The sequence below is a fragment of the Plectropomus leopardus genome, chromosome 17 (genome assembly GCF_008729295.1).
Source record: "Plectropomus leopardus isolate mb chromosome 17, YSFRI_Pleo_2.0, whole genome shotgun sequence".
NCBI lineage: Eukaryota > Metazoa > Chordata > Actinopteri > Perciformes > Serranidae > Plectropomus > Plectropomus leopardus.
Genome location: NC_056479.1, coordinates 26542463 through 26563839, shown reverse-complemented (window position 1 = coordinate 26563839; position 21377 = coordinate 26542463). Strand labels below are relative to the sequence as shown.

Below are 21377 nucleotides of genomic sequence, written 5' to 3'. Positions count from 1 at the left end.
AACTAATATTCAAAGGTTTTTCTGTGATCGAGATGGGGGTTATGAACTGAGGGGAAATTCTAACTTTAAAATTCACTGGGTGCGTACAACAAAGAATTTTTTTGTGTGTGTTTAAATTTGTGGTGTTAAATTATGGAATAGATTAAAAACAGAGTTAAAGATTTTTTTTGTAGATACATGGGCAAAACGGGGGGTTGACAGTCACCAGGTGTTTACAGGGATTAATGTATGGTGTTGCACTGATTTGAAGCACTTCTTTTTTTCTTCCTCTTCTTCTTCTTCTTCTTCTTCTTCTTAGTATTATTATTATTTCTATCTTCTGCACTTTTTTCTTTTTCTAAATAACAATGTAAATATGTTGCACATGGAATATTCTATATATATTTTTGTATAAAATCACTCAAATAATCTAAAAAAAACTTTTTTGTTTTTATTTATAAGATTAAGAGAGGAAAGTGTTGAGTTTAAATCAATCAAGAAAAGACAGAAAGAGGGTTTTTTTTCATTTGCTATTGTTTCTGTCCATGTCCATTCTCCTTCTTATTTTACGATTTTTATTGATTTATGTATAGATATTATGGTTTATTTTTATTAGTATTATTTATGCTCTTTGTAGAATGTCAGTTACCTGTATGTTTGTGTTCTTTTTTACCTGACTTACTTTGTAAATTTTTTTTGTTAAATAAAATGGCAGAAAACAAAAAAACAAACCTTTGAAGCTTGGAAGTGGCTTTATAAATGATTCTTTCCTTGAACTGCAATTTTAAAGCAGTATATTGACACAGTGAGTCTTTTTCCATGTTTTAGCTGTGTATTCCATAACATTATATAAATGAATGAAAAACAATTTATTTTTCTTTTCTGTTTCTTTAACTCAATTATAGTTGTCCTAGAGATTATTTGTAAAAATTCCTCATTGAATCTAGCTACAGCATTAATGTCTAAATGAACACTGGTGTAATATTCAAAAAATGAATGAAGAAATCAATAGATCAAATCTATTGTATAACATTTATTTTGGAAAGTGGTTACACAAGAAAATAAATGGCAGATACAAAAACAAGATAATTTTGTCATACTGATGCAGCCTCTGTTACATGGAGGGCTAAAAGTCACTTAAGTATCAATCAATGAATAGACGTATAAATATATTCAGAAATAAATAAATAAAAGAACAAAATGAAGATGGAAATAATAAATGCTGAGATTAGGACCACCAAACCCCTTAACATACATAAGAAATGTAGTTGTCCAAAAATGCCAAAATACATTTTAGTTTATATTTATTTCTGTTCATTTTATTTATTAACTTTTTTATTTTTATTTATGCACTTATCCTTTATCTCTTGCTTTAATTGAACATAAATTAATTCAACATATGTTACAAAATTTATTTAGGTATTTACTTATGTATTTATACATCTATTGATAGTCATTTTTCCCCTCCATGCTGTTGTACAATGTAGTGTAAATAAAGACTTGCTGACTCTGTCATATGCAGCCATAAAAAAAATATCTAGATACCTTTCACCCCTCTTTGTGACCTCACAGCTTACATTTATACTCATGTATGACCAGTGATTCAAATACCTTTAAAATGTGTGATCCCATGAGAAATATATTCAAAGTACAGTTATTCAATAAAACTTAGTTTGAATGGAAAACAGTAACATGACATAATTCTTGTTAATAAAAACAGGTAAACCAGTAGGTCATGTGACATTTCTTGTGTGGGTTAATGTAAATGTTTTCACTATCCGCCCATTTTAGCAAGTCCAGCTTGGCTATATAGGACATAAGTATGACATTTATCTTTGCATGCATGTACATAGAGCTAAGTGTCTTTTGAAATTACAAGTAATTCCCAAATTGATCTTTGTCAACTCACTTAGTAGTAGGATGATTCAACACTGCATCTAAATCCTCTATAGATCCTTATTTAAAGACAGCAGAATCTAGTGTTCTTTGTGAATATACATTTTCAGTTTCTCTCCTCTACTGCAACCTGTCCAGTTCGATCCACGCCACCGCCCTCTGCTGGCTCTGGATGGCGTTGCTTATGGCTGCCAGCAGCTCATCAGTGCAGCTCCAGGTGCTGGGCTCCAGGGTGTAGTAGAGCAGGGGTAGTGTCTCCAGCTGCAGCTCCTCGGCCTGGCACACCTCCTCCATGACGCTGTCCTCTCCACACCGAGGAAAAAACTTCCTGTTTCAAGTATTGTAAGGTCATATGCAGCACATTAGAGCAAAAAATATCAGCCAAAATAAGACTTTTTGCACATCACACTACATGAGGAGTAAAACGTTTATTTACCACCCATACGTTTTTATTTTAGTTCAGATTTCTGCCATGGAAATGTATGCAAAAAAGCACATACTGAATTATTTAATACCTCAATTGCGTATTTAGACAGACATTTTCAAAAATTTGAGATACAAAAAATGATTGTCTCAATATAAGTAATCAACTGGGGAAGTTTCATGGCGATATCAGTTTAAATTTCGACCATATTCACCTGTGGGGTCTTATTTTTTCGTCTAAAAATGTATGGAATTTTACAATATCTTTAAGAAGAAATTTTTCTCAAAATGCTAAGGCTAAAAGGAGGAGAGGGGAAAAGCAGAAAGTGGGATGGTGTTACAAATTTAATGAATTTAAAGCTTTTTAAGACCTCTTTAAAGAAAAAAATCAACCTCTAAACCTTTAATTAAGTTTAAAGGTTATAATTTGTGGTCCTGTGCAGAGGTTGGTTTCACATGGGAATATGGTTATTTGAATAAGTTGGACTATTCCACATTTTGCAAATAGGTAAGTATATATATATGGTAAAAAGACAGTATTCAGTTCTGAGGCAGGTTAAAAGATTTTTAACATCAGTAATGTGGACTTTTTATGCAGAAGAGCTTGACTCAATATGGCAAAAATATATTAAAAGATGGATAAAATACCTCCCAAATTCAAATTTAAGACTATTTTATGACTTTTAAAACCTCGTTTTATAAATTTTCTTTTATGTGACACATTCTTTATATTTCTTTTACTTTTTTAATTTATGTTTTATTTATTTTATTTTATTTGTGGTTTTACTGCTTTTATTGCCTCTGTTGTTGTTGTTTTTGGTCTATTTCTTTTGTTATTTTACACTGTCATCTTGCATCTTGCGTTATTTGTCCACTGTTTTTGATTTTATCCTAACTCTACCCTTGTTTTGTCTTGCTTGTGTTATGTTGGACTGTTTGTCTTTCTGTTGTTGTATCACCATCTGTGTATCCCATTTCTGCTTTGCCTTGTTTGTCAAAGCACTTTGGAGACTTTGTTTTAAAATGTGCTATATAAATACAGTTATTATTATAATAATAGTAAAATTGAATTTAGGACATTTATTGACTTTTTAAGGACCTGCAGACACCCAATGCTGCTGTGATCTGATGTGTTCTTACTGTAGTACTAAATTGACTGTATTTGCAAACCAGAGGAACACGTCTTTACCTTAGCTTCTTGTGCTTTTTGCTCTTCGGGCGAATATAGATGACGATAGGGTAAATCCCTTGTCTCAATAAGCCCTCAACACTGGGTAGCCCCAGCTCCAGCAGACAGTGTTTGTCCTGGGGCATAAATAAAGGTTGAGACAATGTGCGCTCATTAAAATCACCACAAACATCTTCTCTTTCCAAAAACAACAGGTGATATAGGCTTTAGCTATGATTGGTTATTGATTTCACCCACAAATATCCTTACTTCTCCTGTTTACATGTTTGTGCCTGCCTTCTGGCCTGCCGCCTGGTTTCAAGAAAGATTTGTTTTTTTGCATTACCTGGCTGATGACATCCTGTATTGTCTCCAGCCGTATGCCCAGAGCCTGCTCTGGACTGCAGGAATCCAACAGGAACACTCTCTTGTCTCGCCTCTCTGAAGCCTGGATTGGCTCTGCACATCACAGGAAAGAGAGGAAAATAGAGACTCAGATGGTAGGCCAGCAGATGATTTTGTGAATTTAAACAATGCCTATCAACAAAGGACCTAATTTTTAGTTAACATCTTCTACAGTTTTTCACTTATGAAAGTTTTTTTTGCCATTTGTACTTTGCACACATTTTTTGTTTATTGATAACTTGCATCCGGAGTGGGCAGGCTCTTGAGTCCAACCTGCATGATGTATTTGTAGTTACCATCCTATCGCGTTACTTCTTTTACCCTCAAAATCAAATAAAATGCCTCAATCCCAGCTATTAAATCAACAAGGGAAATCATACATCACACTGACGAGTACAGTTTCTATCACTGAACATTTTGAAATGTACAACTACATTTTACTGTAAAAGAAGCTGAGCTAAAACAAAATTTGTTTTGCAACCACCAACTACAAAATGCAACATTTCACATTTGTATTGTACTTATTTGTCATGACATCTTGGATCACAGGATTTTAAAATCACATATTCCCTGAAACATCTAGCTTCAGCTGCATCATAAATATATCTGACTTAACTGTGGTGTATCATGTCATGGTCAAACAAAGAATCATCAGCCATTTTTGTTCACTGAGTTCATCAGTGTTTGGGGCGTTGTGTGTGTGAAAAAGTGTGTGTACCTGCTGGGCAGGTGTTGAACTTCAAACCAGACTCTGCTGGTTGCAGCAACCTCTCTATGAGACCACGTGAGAGGAGAGACGGGGAGAAGATGACCGGCCGCTTAGTCTGCACCTGCACCGGGTGCACTAAACTGTATGGGATCAAGTGCTCCTCGTGACCTGAGGGGACACACGAGGGTCACATTAATGCAAGCGCACATCTACATGGACTGTCAAAGAAAACTGAAATGTGATTTATCACATAGATCATCACACAGATTTAGTGTTGCATTGCATTAACATTATGTCGGGATCTTACGTTTGCTGAGTGTGTAAAGGACCTGCTGTGTGGAACCAAACCCACGGCAACTGGGGTCCACTGCTTTTACCAACCGTACACGCCCAGATGCTTTCCTTAAGAACTACATGTAGGAAAAAAATGTTATTAAATAGTTGTGTCACCAGTTCCTAGATGCATTTGGTTAAGCACAAACTTAGCCTTCTGTTTATGTCATTTTGATATGAGCAGAGTTACCTTCCTCTTGAAGTCCTTTTGCTCCAGGGCCATTTTTCGTAGCCTGACGAGTAACAGCTGTTGGGCCCTAAGATAGAAAATATTTATTTGTTATTTACACTCCAAACTCTGTTAAGGAGAGACACTACAGGTGCAAACAGTGTTTTTCATGAATTTTAGTTTTTGGGCTATTTTGATTCCATAAAATGTCTTCTTTCAAACTAGTGGGAAAAAAACCCATCAAAAATACACATTTAGGTGTTAACTTGGGTCAAGTTTCTTACAAAATGCACATGTTGAATTAGATAACGCATTGCTTGCATATTTAGACATACATTTTCACTTTAAAAACAATAAATTAATTTTATTAATACCAATAAACAACTGTGAAAGTTTCATGGTGATGCCAGTTTTTGTCTAAAAAATGCATTGAATTTTACAACACATACATTGAAGGACCATTTTCTCAAATGATTTTTTCTCATACTCTGAGCTTCTACATACCAAACCTAATTCCTACCTATATTTTGAAGATGTTTACAGAAAGGTTTGTTTATAAATCATGTCTAGCCTGATTTCTATAACCTTTTGCATTAAAAATTGTAATAAAAAAAACAATTTTCCTAATGTAAGTTTAATGGCGGTATATATTAGTTAAATTTTTCCCCCTATACACCCAAATATGGTACTAACTAGCTTCCTTTTGACATACTACATTCTATAATATTGATCTTTTAAAGCCACTTTAAAAAAAAAAGTCCTTTCTTTCAGAATCAGAATGAGACCTTAAATAATAAAGTAGTCAAATGAGGGTCTGAGAGGCGTACCTGTTGTAGTTGGGCATGGTTCCTCTCTGCAGAGGCTTAGCTGTGAGTGGGTCCACCAGGGAACAGCTCCAATGATATTTTCCATTGTACCTTGTGTCTGTGACATGTATAATGTCATCACATGACACACCCAGAGACGGCGGGTCACCCCGAGGCTCCATGTTGAGATTAACACGCACATAGAAGGAGTCAGCGCCCATAAAAGTAGGCGATGAGAGCTGGGAGCACAGCTTGGAGTATGCTGAGGACAGGGAGCAGGAGAGGGGACAGCTTAGTCTCACCTCTCTGAGACATGAATAAACAGGAGGCTTTGTGTATCGTGGGGAGGTTTCCAGAACACACTGCTTAACATTAATATTTAAAATGTGTGAGAAAAGTGACTCACCCTCTGGGTTGCTCTTATGTTTGAGTGCTGAAGGCTCGGTCCACCACTGCAGAGAAAAATGGGCTACCTCAGCAGTGCACTGGCCCAGCAGCACGCTGCCCCCACCAAACAGGACACGCTCCAGCTAAACAACATAAAGAGAAAACAGCATTTTAAGTTACAGCTTAATACGTTAATTTTTCTCTCCTTTTTTTCATTTACAAATCTTGCAATCAAGGAGCCTGCAAAAAGTCACACATCTACAAAAATAAGCACAGGCTGAAGCACACATTCTCTTTTTGACATATGCATATACACAGAGTCCTCCACATGATTTATTTGCCATACAGACACACACCTCCAGCAGCTCAGTGCCCTCCTTCAGTCCACACTGTTCAGCTGGGGAACCGGCTTTAACATGGCGGACAAAGATCCCTGTTTGGTTTCCTCCTACTATCGTGATATCGTCAGCTAGACTTGCTCTCCCGTGCTTTGGTGAGATGGGGGGGCTTGAGGATGGGGAGCGGGAGGGTATCCTAAGGGAAGGCAAGAATGGGCAGCAATAGATATGGATAGTGTGACATGTACATTCTGAAAATATTTAGCAGAGAGCAGTACAACTTCAAAAGTTTTTTCACTTTATATAATAAAAAGTTAACGTTTATACTTGCTATGTACTCGATGAATTATATATTCACATTTCGTTGTCAGTGTGACCAAGTTCTTAATGTTTAATGAGATGTAAATCACTTATTTCTGTATCTTCTAGAAAAAAAAATTTCGATGCATATTGAGGCTTCCATGAACAAATTAAATCTGTAAACGTAACTTTGCTTCTTAGAAATTACAGTGCTCAAGCAGATAACAAGACAATAAAAAAATTGGAACCTCCCAAGGTAAACAAGGGCTAAAACAGTAAAGATTATACTATAGTGTGGACAAAGGTAACTCACAGAATCAATGAGAACGAAACATTGTTACAAAAAAAAATGGCACTTTTAATTTAGTTTAAAACGCCTTAAAAATAATTGATTTCCCCCTTTAAAGTACCTCTTACTAACAGGTCGGAAAAGGAGCTATTAAATTCATCCTCTATATAACTACACAAATATTCTATGAACTGGGCTTATCTTTAATCTGTTAAAATCTATAGTGTATTATTGTTATGTGAAAAACCATATACTTTATATATATTAACAGAAATATAAAATTATTGTGTAGGTATTTTGTATTGTCTCTTTTCAATTATGGTTATGTTTTATATATGTGGATGCTTGAACGTGATTAGTCATATCTGTCCTGTTACCCACTTAAATTTTTATGCACACAATGTGTTTTTTTCTTATATGGTGAAGAACAACAACATTTAAGACATCTAAGACAAAAGGAACTGTACTAATGATATGTACCGACACAATTAGATTATTTGAAGTAGAAAAAGTCAAATAAATTCCCTCAGATGTTTTATAGTGTAGATTGCAAATCAGGACTTTCAGCTGCATAAACATTATCTTCTCTATGAAAGTATTAGATGCTGCAGCAAGCTGTGTATAAGTGACATTATTGGCTGTTAGGTAAAGAACAACCACATATATCAATGCTTTAGCAATATATTTCGTGACCCTCATTAAAGTTTGTACCTGGGAACACTGGGATTGGGTTGGTGTGAAGAGACTGCAGGCAGGTTAACCAAGTCAGGGGGGAAGAGATGAGAGTGTAAGGAGTTACAGGAATCCCACAGAGAGGGTTCACTCTGCTCACCTGAAAACACCAGAGAGCCTCATAACTTGGGCTCACAATGATTATATACGTGCAAAAGAATGAAAACCAGAACTGGAGTAACTGCATTCTTTAATTTGTTTCCAGCATGTTCTGAACGACTTATTTCCCTGATGTTTAATTAACGGTTAAAACAATAAGAAAACACTCAGAAAACTGTAAAAATTTAGCACAACCTTATTTCGTTCGCAAAAAAGACTGATGACTGTTCATGCAAAACCCGACAGAATCAAATATACCTGTAATGTTATCGTTCTCATCACTGCCCCACGATTCCAAGTCGAACCTTTGCAGAGCAGAAAAAATGAATATTGATGAAAATGACACAAAGGTGAAGAAACTACCAAAAACAGACTGAAAATGTGTAACGTTACTTGGGGCTAATTTACTCACTCTGTGTTGAATCTGCGGTTGATAGAGTTCATACATGGCGGGAAGGGGAATGTGGAGAGACGATTTATTTCTTTTTCATTGTCTTCTGTCTGTGGGCAGAGAAATAAATATGAATACACTGATTCTGACTCTAATTCTTTCTCTCATTTGTTCGGTCTTTGCTGTGATACTCACTGATGAAAGGAGATTCTCCTCGGAGTTGGAATGAGAATCTGTGAAGGAGCAGAAAGAGTATTTTAACAAATAAAGCATGTGTAGTAAATAAAGTACATAAGCACAAGTATTCTACTGTGCAAAATCTGAGAATCATTTTCCAGGTGTCAGTGCACACAACTTACCCCCTGAGTTTTCATTAGCTTGACCACTAGAGTGCGTCTGTAGTACAGAAAAGATGAGTAAATATATGATGACCTAGTCAGAGGTATTGTGCAGGTACTAACAGGCTACACATTGCATAAGAATTTACAGCATCTCAGACTTAAGACAATAATAAGATATAAGACAAGTTGCAGAAATGTTCTTTGCATTCCAAAAGCTACATTCCTCACATACAGCTACAACAACATGAGAAAACATGTCCATAACAAGATGAAAATGATCTCTTACAGTGCACAAAGAAGTAGTTACACAACAAAAACAGCACCAGGTTTTTACTAATTCTGATTTAAATCATGACTGGGGTGACTGTTATTCTACTCTGTAAAATCTGACAAGTTGATCTTACAGTAATATAGGAACATGACTGCCTTGAAAAAGTGAGGAAAGTATAATTTTAATTTATCTTTACTTTATATCTTACTGTTAACTTACTCAGAATTAGTTGTAGCTTTACTTTGCGAAGTTGTTGCAACTTAAAAGTGATGAGTGAAATGAAGTTGGCAACTTCAGTAAAGCAAGTTAGTCTGACTTGATCGTAAAAAGATAATTTTGCCAATGATGAAATTAGGAGATCTGCAAGTTCTGTTCTGTCAGCATGTTAAAGAAAATACAAATATAACTGATTAGTTTGCAACCAGCAGAATACAGATATGATATATATGATAAACTTGGTTTATTAAAGTTGCTAAAACCTAGACATATTGTTTTATTTAACTCGTCATTTTCAATTTGCAACACCTACACAAAATCAAGTAAAGATAACAAACAATTACACTTAAACTTAACAATTAGATATAAAGTATACATAAATTACGCTTATTATTTATATTTACTTACATTTTCCAAGGCAGTCGGTTTCCTAATTTGTTTTTTTTTTTTAAGTAAAATCAGCTCATCAGATTTTACAGTGTACTGTTCTATTGTGAATGTGAGTAAAACAGTGGTAGTGGTAGCCAAGCCTGACCTTTCGTAGCAGCGGGCGAGTGCTATTGGCCTGAGGTTTGAGGTCCAGGCCGAGGGAACAGCAGGGGCCGTAGCACTGGTCCTCGCTGCACAGGGACAGGTGAGACTTGGGGAGCAAATGCAGAGGATAATATAAAATATTTTGTGGTTGCAGTGGGACAGACAGTGCTGTATTCATAACTTCTTATATTAGCTCACACAGTGCAGACAGGTGCTGCTCTGCTCCATCTGCTCGCGGCCCCTCTCCCTTTCTCTCTCTTGCTCCCTCTCCAGCTGCTCCAGGTTGGCCTGCAGCTCTGCAATGCGTTTACGCAGACGGTTCTTATCCAGCAGACAGTCTGTGTACTCCAGCTGCAGGCTGTCTCGACTGCGCAGAGCCTGGTGAAAAGATGGAAAAAGAAAGAGAAGTTTGCATGGTGTAAAAACTGTCAGCCAGGGATGCTAAGTTACCTTAATTAAACTACAACACATCTAATTACAAATGTGCCTCGATGCACTCTGTAAGTTCATATTAGACTGTGTTGGCCCACCATTTTCACTGACCTGGTCTCGCTCCTTTTCCAGTTCCATGATCTGGTTGAAATAGGACACACTCCTCTTCTGCTCAGTCTCCCAGTCCAGCTGGAGAGTTCTGACCTTTAGCTGCAGCTGCTCGCACTGCGACTCCAGCTGCAAACACAGTTCATCATTATAACTGCTACCCAAAGACATAAAACACAAAGAAACCCGTAAAGTGAAAAGAATCAGTCTTCTCATCATTAAGCTCATTTTTGACAACTGTTCACCTTCTCCCAGTTTTCCTCAGTGCTCTGTAGCTCCCCCTGTAGTCTGGTGATGATATCACAGAGCTCCTGCCTCTGCTCTGCAGCCTCCCTGCGGTCCTGCTGCAAGATATCCATCAGAGCCTGAAGGAAAATTTTGAGGGAAAAAACTATGAGGACAAAGCAGCGCAGTTGATTCAGACACAAAAAGAGAAAGAACATTTGCTTTCAAATGATAAACATTGTAGACATACTACGGTTCCACTGGTGGGAGCTGAGACCTTCATCTGAGCTTCTATATTCTCGGCTTTCTTAATGTGAATACGATGCAACGGCTTTTCTGGTAAAGCAGGCGGAGAATCATTTACTCCATTAGAGAGCAAACTGTTCCGTTTTGCTGGCGTGGTATTCCCTGGAGTATTGATTGTTTGTTTTTCTGTCTCGGCCAACCTGGACTTCAGCTCCTCTACCTGTACAGAGAAAAAGCAAAACATCCATTTTTTTTTAAATATAGGCTTTTCATTTTCCACACCAGGTATTAGTTATGCTGTTGTAAAACATGTTTAAATGCTTATCAGTTTATATTGTTCTGGTGTGTGCTACCAGCTGTAGAGATGTTTGCCTTCTCTCCAATACAACAGAACTAGACAACACTCAACTTGTGGTTCTCAAAGTGCCAAAAAATAGATTTCACAACGTTAAGAGCGATGCCTCTTTCTAGATATTATGACCTGGTCACTCAAGATAATCCACAGACCTTGTAGTGAGCAGTGTCATGTAGGAACTATTTTCTTTGTAGTAAACTACACCCGCCACCTGTCTTACTGTGCAGAAGAAGCGTGCACCCTTTGACATGGATGACATGCAGCAAAGGGCCGAAGCTGGAATCGAACCTGCAGTCGCTGTGGCGAGGAAACAGCCTCTATACCAGGCGCCCCAATTTGTACTATAACTAACAATAAGCTGTTAATGTTGGACTGTTAAAAAAAGATGTGGTGCAAACACATATTATCTTTCGACGAGTTAAGGATAAATTAAAGGTAACTAAACATGTTTATTTTACCTTTGACATTCCTATATTGGCATGCCCACTACACGAGATAACAAGGCTTTTGTGCAAATAATGCAGTGGGTCATTAACCATAACCATCTTTTAAGGGTTATATAACCACAAATATTCCCAGGTATTCACAACAAAGTGGCTGATACCACAGTGGTATGATCGACATGTTGTGGCAGGACACAAACTCATTAAAAGGGAGGCTTATAATATCTACACAGTTGTTTTGGATTGCTCACTTCAGTTCTCTGGTTGCAGCTGCATGCGAGCTTCAGCAGTTTCACTTGGACTCCCTTGGGTGCCATAGTCTGCTGGCTTATCTCACCATCCATAACAAAAAAAATCTTGCCCTAAATCTCTTGAAACTTAAAATAGCACAACCTGCCTCTACATCTTTGCATCTTCTGGTCCAAACAAAGCACTTTTCAGTTTAGAGCAACGGGGGGAAACAGACTTGTAATGAGACGATCACTGTCATTAGCAAATTCACGCTTTGTGCAGCAGGAATACAGCTGTGACAGCTGTTTTAGAGGCACGATAGTCTGAGGAATGTGGTGGTAGAAAGGGAATGACTCATCCTCTTTCTCGGTGAAGGACCTTTTGTGTTAGGTAACTCCTGTTTGATTTTAAAACCTGACTAAGGTTAACAAAACATACACTCTCTTAAACCCATCTGAGGTTAATTAAGACCACCTTAAGAAGCAGTACAGTTTTTGTTTTTACTTATGTGGCTCCTGGCCGACTTACCTGCCTCAGCAGCTCTCTCTCACGGGTGGAGGCCATGCCCTGCTCTTCCAGGGCCCTGGAGTACTTCACAGCCTGCTCCAGGTGCCTGTCCTTCAGCTTGCCCAGCTCTCGGCTGGCCGACTCCCAGTCCTGCCGCAGCCTTGAGATCACAAGTCATAAAGTGCACATATTCTCTTACTTTATCTTTTCATTTTAATGCAACACGATTTAAACAAAGTGACTAAATCCTGGATTCAGTGCCGGACCGACATAGTTGCCACAAGACAGTAAGCTAACAAACAACAATATTATTATTATTATTATTATTATTAATAAGAATAATAATTACTTTATTGAGAACATAGAAGTTCCATGGCGTTTTTCCTTGTGCTAAATTAAGTATTTTTTATATAAGTATTTTTTAAATAATAAATATGTGGGTAATTCTGGTGCCCGCCTATAGAAAAATTTGCCACGGCTAAATAGATTCCCACTCTAAATGGATCTCATTCTCTAAACTGAAGGAAATATTTGCCCAAAAAAGTGAAAAACTGAACCTGTAAATATCAATAACAAGCTGATAAGCTCTCTGTAGAAACCCAATGTTACCTCTCACTGCCCTTTTGAAGCTATTGAACAAGACAATTACTCAGTTCAATGAAAGTCGGTGAAAGACTCATCCATGACTCATCTCTTATCATGAGTTGGAGAAGGATCATTTTTCATTCACAGCCTGATAACAGAACAGCAGGATGCAGCCTTGAAGTAGCTAAGTGAGGAATTACAAAGTGAGACAAACCTCTCAAGTTGCAGTCTGTCTTGACGTAACTCCTGAGCTTTGCGTTCAGCACGGCTGCGTTCCTCCTCTGCCATGCGGCAGCGCTGAGACAGGCGTCGCTCACACATGCGGCTGTTTCGAAGCTGCTCTCGAAGTTTACGCACCTCCAGGAGCAGGAACTGTGTCAAACCCTCCGGACCCTCCTCATCTAGCGAGTAAAGACAGGCGGAGATTATAGATGCTTAATATCTTGAATGGACAGGGTACGATCACATGCATAGAGTGTGTGTCAGGAGGGGGGACAGGTGTATTTATATGTGTCTTAGTCCAAGCATTCACACTGATAAACATCTGTGTTCACTAAAAACTTTTGTTTTCTTTATGAAAGTAAAGGTCCAAATCTACCGAGAGAACTTTTGTCCAAAGATTTTTTCCCGAAGTTCCCAAACTGCCAGCCACAGTGTGTTCACCCTGCCACCACTTGAAATACGTTTAAAAAATGACTAATAAATCTAACTTGTACCTTGTACCTCATACTGGCTCTAACATTAGAGCCAAATGTCTCAAATGTCTTCTGCTTGTTTAAAATTCCCTTCATTCCTTTCCATACTCTTGAGCATCATAGTAACAAAGAATTTTGTGCTCAGCAACACATTTAGTTGATTCTGACAATGTGATCTTTCCGTCAGTGAGACAAACAGAACAGATTAAGGCACAGAAAACTATTTTATGTCTTTGTAGGGATCCTTTCCATAATTATGTTGTCAGTAACAATCTAAGCCTCTCAGTGACATAAACAAGCACTGCAGCACTCGCCTAATACCGCACCAGTTTCAAAACCGGTTGTCTATATTAGCCACTTACAAAAACATGGGGAAATGTGGTCCCGCTTAAAAAATACACAAATTTCCCTTAAAGGACTGAGTCAAACTCATCTCTAACATTGTCTCCATTCAGAGAAATCCCTGCTTACCCAGTATGAGGGAGCATCGCTGCGTGGCCTGCTGTCCCGTCAGCTGTGTGTACTGGTCTGGGTGGTAAAACTCCAGTGACTCCATGAAGGCTTGAAGGCCTCGCTGGCCTTGACCATGCAGAATGTCCAGCAAGCGACCTGTGTAATGAAAAGGGGTTAAAAAGTCTGTAAAGCTGTAGAGTTAAACCTGTGCAAGCAAGCGTAAGCATTCTGGTACCGTAAACTATCAAAGCTGAAACCACAAAACGCTTTCTCTTTGATGTGAGTGTCATTTACGCTGTAGTTACATCGGCATTTCAAACACAAGCGTGATGAATGAGTGTCTCCAGCATGAGCTAACTCACTGGAAATGAGACAACAGCGATATGAACTGGGAGTTCAGGTGTTTGTCATCATCCAGTCTTTACTTGCAACATCTTCATCTTTTATCGTCTTTCACTCCTCGTTCTGTCTGTCTTACACTCCCCTTTACTCAGCCTCGTCTTTCATCTTACTCTCTCCTTAGTTCCTGCCTGTTTCTCTCACTGCAACATTTATCTTCAGACATCTGTTTCTCTCTGACAACCTACTGCGCAATCACACACATTTCTTCTTTGGAAGTTTTACTGTACTACTCCTATTTCCAAAGCATGTCGTACAACTGCAGATAAGTTTCTTGTCTTCCAGGGAGCTATTTGTATTGGCTGATCTTAGAAAAGACCATATTGCATGTTGTCCAATTGTCTGTCTTTACATGCCTTCTTCCCATGTTTTTGAAAAAATAAATATTAAGGCAGTTTTCTCAGGTTTTAAGCTTATACCTCATGACATCACTGCCTCAACTGTAGTGGAGTATCACAAGCAAGGTTTAATTTTCTGAAAGTTGATCTCAAACTGCAGTTTCATGACTTTAAACTATGATTAAAGGAGTATATAAAAGAGCATAATTGTACTGATAGGTAACATATGCACCACCACCTGCATGGTCTTTCACGTAACATCAAATAACAACATAATCTTAAGTAAATAGCAGAGAGCAAATATACACTGATGTTTTTAATTGAACTTATCCTCCTCTCACCGGCCTTGCTGATGCGCAGTGGGTACTGTGTAGAGTTGAGCACCTCGTCTTCATCCTGCTCATCAATGACCTTGCACTGCCGCAGGTATGGGGTGAGTTTGGCCGGGTTGAGGATGCGCGTCAGCTTGTGCCGTACCCCCTCCACCCGATCCCAGAGCTCCTCACAGCGCTCCTCTGACCAGGGGGGAGAAGAACGCGCCTCCTCTTGGGCGATATCCCCGTCCTCTGCCCAAACTGTGACACCTGCAGGGGACCGGACATTTACAGGTCGTTTACAGGGAAGTGTGAGCTCTGTAAAAAGGACTGTGCATAGACGGAGACAAGAAGACAAAATTTAAGTGAGTCCAGAAATGTTTTTGCTACGGTCCAGCCCTAGACAAGAGGAGACGAGGAGGAAAATTCCACTGAAATTTGTTTTTGTCTGACAGCCCTTATCTGCATCTCTGCAGCTCTCAACCATCAAAAGTGGGTCATTTCAGCATATTGCTACTGTTGTTTCTAAACAATTGCAGTCCGTCTGCTTCTCAAAGATAAGACATCAGAATCTGATGCAAAATATTTTTAAATTCCTCTTAAATAAGATTCATTACATGATATGAGATGTTTCCATGTTTTTCTTTTGGCTTGTATTTTTTGCTCTTTAAATTTTCTCCATGTGTTGTTTTTATATTTTTCTTTTGTGTTGTATTTTAAGATTTTCCCTTTGTGTTTCTTGTGTTTTTAAGTGTAAAGCACTTTGTAACATTGGTTTTCAAGTGCTGTAAAAATAAACATATTTATTTATTTATAAATGCCAAACAGTATATTAGAAGTCATTTTTAGGATGCATGACTGAGTTTTCTGCTTCACGGGACAGTAAAGTCATGGAGCGCCTTACTGGAAATCTACCAAGGAATGCTGAGGGGGATTTACTCCATACAAAATACCATTTCCCTCATGAAGAGCAGTTATGGTGTTAAATCTCACATAAAGAGGACAGCTTGAATAGCTGAAAGCCAATACACGTTTGCATGAATGAACAAAAACTTAACTTTACACCCAGTGGGAGTTAATTTAACAGCAGCAGTTTAATCCCTGTGGAGCAACGAGTCTGCTGTTACGAGGGTCATAAACTAAAATGAGGAGGACATTTTATGGGTCTGTGTCTCAGAGCGCTGGAATGAAAATACTGACGTGACTCATAACGCACACCTAAAAACACATCAGTGGACTGCAGACAAAAGCTTTCTCAGTCCCATTCACTTCACACAGTGGAGGAGACAATGGGAGAAAGTTAATAACTCTGCCACAACAGGAATTTGTTAAAAAAAAAACAAAACAAAAAAAAACAGTTACTCACACTGACTGCAAGTTATTTTCTGACTACATCTAATATTAATAATAACAAAATAAAATGAACAAAAAGCAAAATAATCCTTCATTTATCGTAACTGAAGTAAAATGTTCAATTCATCGTGAGATTGATTTAAGGTATGAGGTTCGGACCTTTGCTAGGAGGACACTGTAGTAACTGGATCTCTTTGAATTTTAGTTGAATAGGTCCGCCATTTGGTGATGCCTGTTCATATCTCACTTATGAGTAAAAGGGAACCTTTTAGCTTGACAGAAACAGTGTTTTGATGTGCATCGTGATATATATATCGATATTGACTGATATGAAAAAAATTACTGCGATAAGACTTTTTTCCATATCTCCCAGCCCTGCCTCAAAGACACACAAAAATTACCTTAAAAAAAAGACATGAAATGACCATAAAAGACAAAATTTCCTAAAAGAAGAAACACAAAATGACACAAAATTACAGCAAAGCCACAGAACAAACCACAAAAAAGGTGCATGATGACTACAAAGAGATGCAAAACAGCAACAAAATGAGGCAAAACCACCACAAAGTTTGTTTCTTTTTTCCTGTGTAGGAGAGGTAGTGTGGTCTTTTGCATATCTGTGCCCAAGGGCTTTTTCTCTGATAATCCACCCATGTCAGTGATGCAAGAGGGGAAAACTTTTACCAGCCCTCCAAATCCAGTGAGAAACTGCTGAACAAGGCGCACTATAAAAACACAAAGCTGTGTTGATTCTACAGGCTGAACCCACTGTGTCACATCTGTTGGTTTAACAAATGCACTGATCATCACAGAGAGGTCCAGGTCACCAGTTTCTTTAATGCTTTGGGGTTTTCTGGCTGCTGATCAGCCTCAACAAAGAAATGTTAAGACATCCCTCTTTTCTCAGATAAGGGCCTTTAAAGGGCATGAAAATGACTCCTTAAGTATTTACCCTCAGTGTTATTTACCACTGATGAGCGTCAGGCGCCTGCTGCTCTGTGCAGCTGATCATCTGAGCGAACGGGCAGGTCGAGGCAGGTCTGGATGCTCTGGAATCTCGGTCATTACCCATGAACACCTCCACTGAGACATTGTTCTCATGTGATTACCACCGATCGCCTCCTCCTTACACTCAAAGTGGTCGAAAACAAATTGAAGGACTAACCTGACATACAATATTTAAACACTGTGAGCTATTATTAGGCTAAAATTTAAATTATGCATAATACATGATTCTTTTAGCATTTAAATGATTACACTGTCAGGCTTTACTTGCATTTAATTACATTATGGGCTATTATTACATTGAAATTGTTAAATTATGATATTTTATTTCATTTATTTCATGACATTGTGAGCTTAAATTACATTTATATGGTTACATAATAAGTATTTATTACATTTAAATGTTGAAACAATTAGCTTTTTATTTCAATTAAGTTATTACACTGAGCTTTAGGTGCATTTAACTATAACATATAATATATAATATTATATTATTATATTATTATTATCAATATATATAATATAATAATAATATATCTAACTGATTACATATATAATATATTTAACTGATTACATTATGAGCTTTAATTACATTATTGCAGTATAAGCCCCTCTTACAGTTCTATTGTTACAATTGCATTCAATTTCATCACAAGCTTTTACTAAATTAAAATTATTACTTTTTAAATTTATTACATAATGAGCTTTAATTGCATTTCATTCATTTCACTATGACCTTTAATTATATTAACATTATTACATTATGAGTTTAATTGCATTCAATTACATTATGAGCTTTTACTAAATTAAAATTATTTCAGTCTGAGATTTTATTACATTTAAATTATTATATTATATACTTTAATTACACCTAATTTGTTGCAATGTGATTTAAAGTACTACATTGTTTGCTATGAGCTTTTATTACATTTTAAGTTGCTACACTTCCTGAAGCTCAAGTATAAAAACTGCATTTTTAACTTACATCTCAAACAATCTACCACATTACGTACAATCCTCATACATGTGTAGCTCTGTGTGTCCCCTGTGGAGCAGTTGTTACAGGAAAAAACCTGAGAACCTTATCACTGATAATATGAAAGCCATGGCACAGCGTTGCTGCAATTTAGCGCCTATTTATAACGACTGTGTGACCAATAAAACAGCTGCCAGTCATTTCACTGAGGCACATCTCGAATATGATCGCAAACAGCACAGCTAGTGTTACTCACCACTCATGTCTTAAACCTCCTTTAGTGTGTTTTGAAAAGGAGAAAATCGCAGAATTCAAGTCCTCTACATCCCATCCAGCTCCGGAGACGAGCCAGTGAAACTGAGCAGTGAGGTCAGAGTGTGTGGGCGCCACCTGACTGGACGTCCTCCTTTACGCACACCTTCAGCTCCTCCACCCTCAGTCAACCAAAACCAGCCAATCAGCAGCTGAGAAGAACAGGGGTAAAAGTCCCACTGGGTAAAAGTCCCACTGATAAACTCATCACAGCGGATTTCCTCTATTAAAACTTTCTTCTCAATTTTTACTGTGCAGGGAAGCGCCAAATAAATCGATAATGTCTGTATGATAGAGTCTTTAAGCACTAGATGGCGCTTTGTACCAATAATTGTGCACTCAAACCTGTCGCCTAAAAGCGCATTACATTGGAGCTGTAATACTGTTTTTATTATTATTATTATTATTATTATTATTATTATTATTATTATTATTATTATTATTATTATTATTATTATTATTATCATTATTTTTATTTCATCTCAGAGCTGTATTTTAATTTTTGAATCTTTCCATAAGGGCTTGTCACAGAAATATCTTCAAGAAAATCACAGTGACTCATTGTGACTATCACAGTGAGTCACTGTGATAGTCACAGGTGCTTTAAGGGACTGTTTGGTAGTTATGGGAGGTGAGAGGATGGTGCACAAAGGGAAAGGCATGTTAATTCGTTTTTAAGCATTGGGGAGGGACTTAATGTTTTAATTTTGTGTAAAGGAGGGGCATACAAATGTAAATGTATGTATTTCATATTCATTTTATCACCAATTTTAAAAGAAAATCATTAGAATTACACAATTTATCATAGCCAGAGACTTTAAAAAGAGAAATATCCATGAGTTTCCCATAATATTAACTCCCATAACTGTACATTGCATATGTAATCTATATCTGTACTGTGCACTTTTTAACTATTTTAACAGTTTTAGGGACTGTGTTTGTTTTAGGGTTGTTTTTGTTGACAGTGAGGATGTTTATGGAGTTTAATGTTGTTATATATTTTATTTATTGCACTTGAAGTCTCAGAGAAACGGCCTTTCTGCCTGTAAATGCATAGCAAAATGACAATAAAGCTGAATTAAACTGAAATTTCAAATAGTTCTCGAGCACATTATAAAGGGACGTCAGAAAAAAACAAAAACAAAAATAATATATAAAAATATTTGTAGCTTTTGAAAAGCTACTCCCCTCCTAAGACAAATAAAGAGCAGTCCCTGAGCCCCAAACTCTCAGGACTGTTTCTTAAATTGTAAGTTTTGGCCATGAAGGCTTATCACAGAGGTAGGTCAAAGACTTAATAAAAATAGGACTCATGAACTGTGAATGTCTCAGTAGTCACAGGTGTTTTACTGCAGTGAGGAGTAAAGAATAGTGTCTCACCCCGTAAATCTGCAGCAGACAGACAGACAGCTTTGTGCTGCAGGACTTTGTGGCAGCAGAGCGGGTTAGTCACCAGCGTTGCCAAAGGAAACCAAAACACAATGACACACCTTTTAAACCTCTTAAACGGTCCCAGAGAGATTTATAATTATCATATTCTCAGTCTTACAGATGAATTTGGTAATACATGTTTTCCTTTGAACAGTTAATGTAGTTTTGCTGTTACTTTGCTGTTGTTTTTAGGGAATTTAACTTCTTCATCTCATGAGTGGATAAATTCCGGGTATGAAAATATCAAGTGGATTTAGGGGTATTGATAAAGAAAGAAATGTAATATAATATTCCTAACTGTGTTTTCATTCGTCTTATAATCGCTTGAAAGTAAGAACTGTCGCGTTTTTGTTACCTTTAAATGAGATCTTTCTTTCCACATCCTCCTCCATGATGTTTCTACAGTAGCTTAGAAGGGACAAACCACACACTTTCTTCAGACAGGGCCGTTCACGTTTTCGCATCGGCCACTTTAGTAGTTATTGTACACGCTCGCTCCACAGAGAATTTTAAGTTCTGCAACCTTACCGCTAGATGCCGCTAATCCTACATATTAAGTTTTGAATAGAACAATATAACAAAGCCAGTTAATTTTCTGATAATTTCCTTTCTACTTTTTCCTAATATTTCACAGTTTGCAGGCAATTTCTTGCCAAGTTGCTCATTATGTTTTATTCCCATGTTTCTGAAAGAAATCAAACCTTTTTTTTTTTAGGTTTCAGAGGTTTAAATCCTAAGTAAAGGTATTTGAATGTAGCGCAAGAAAACTGATGTCGATGCAGGTGTTTCAGGGGTTAAATTATGTACAGTTTAAAGGTATAAATTACATATATATATATTAAAATGATGAACTAAATGGATGTTTATCATTCCTCTTTGTCTTTCAAGCAGCTTAACTCTTGAGTGTGGGATGTAACCTAATACAGGGTTTATGTGTTTTGCCTCACGCTATGAAGGCAGACAGGATGTACAAAGTACCCAGCAGAAGAATGTGTCTATTTTTTGGCATATGGACAGGAAATGTCAGCCTGCCCTTTGTCTCTGGGCCTCCCCTGCATTAACAGGCCTCTTGTTTGGGGTCTGCAGCGTAGCTACAGTGTGGGTTAATACAGACAGAGATGATGCTCTCATATCTACCCGTACACTACAGGATGTGTGGTTACGTGAGGATGCTCTCTCTGTA

At 37.4% G+C, this 21377-nt stretch overlaps 1 protein-coding gene across 4 annotated transcripts; it reads right to left on the bottom strand.

Annotated features, from left to right (window-relative positions):
- Nucleotides 1-1029: 1029 nt before the first annotated feature.
- On the bottom strand, nt 1030-20603 carry zmp:0000000896 (caspase recruitment domain-containing protein 10). 4 transcript variants are annotated; one of them, XM_042505868.1, is made up of 24 exons: nt 20550-20603; nt 15145-15387; nt 14085-14222; nt 13133-13319; nt 12355-12493; nt 10802-11017; nt 10572-10691; nt 10330-10455; nt 9985-10164; nt 9788-9892; nt 8784-8820; nt 8620-8657; nt 8446-8534; nt 8292-8338; nt 7914-8034; nt 6632-6809; nt 6295-6418; nt 5910-6150; nt 5104-5170; nt 4888-4990; nt 4590-4748; nt 3813-3925; nt 3488-3603; nt 1030-2203 (listed from the first exon to the last, which is right to left on the bottom strand). In XM_042505868.1, the coding sequence occupies exons 1-24, from the start codon at nt 20584-20586 to the stop codon at nt 1996-1998; spliced, it is 3132 nt and encodes a 1043-aa protein (XP_042361802.1). In that variant the 5' UTR covers nt 20587-20603; the 3' UTR covers nt 1030-1995. The 4 variants fall into 4 exon arrangements, with proteins under 4 accessions (XP_042361802.1, XP_042361801.1, XP_042361803.1 ...); XM_042505867.1 differs by lacking the exon at nt 20550-20603 and adding an exon at nt 18708-18808 and having other exon boundaries at nt 15145-15447; XM_042505869.1 differs by lacking the exon at nt 20550-20603 and adding an exon at nt 18708-18808.
- Between the last annotated feature and the right edge of the window lie 774 nt (nt 20604-21377).

Bases quoted from the DNA above. Each gene is read 5' to 3' on its own strand.
- zmp:0000000896 (XM_042505867.1), bottom strand. The intron at 8,658-8,783 runs GTAAGTTGTGTG...GCTCCTTCACAG, and splicing joins AGCTAATGAAAACTCAGGGG to ATTCTCATTCCAACTCCGAG. The intron at 8,535-8,619 runs GTGAGTATCACA...CTCTGCCCACAG, and splicing joins AGGAGAATCTCCTTTCATCA to ACAGAAGACAATGAAAAAGA.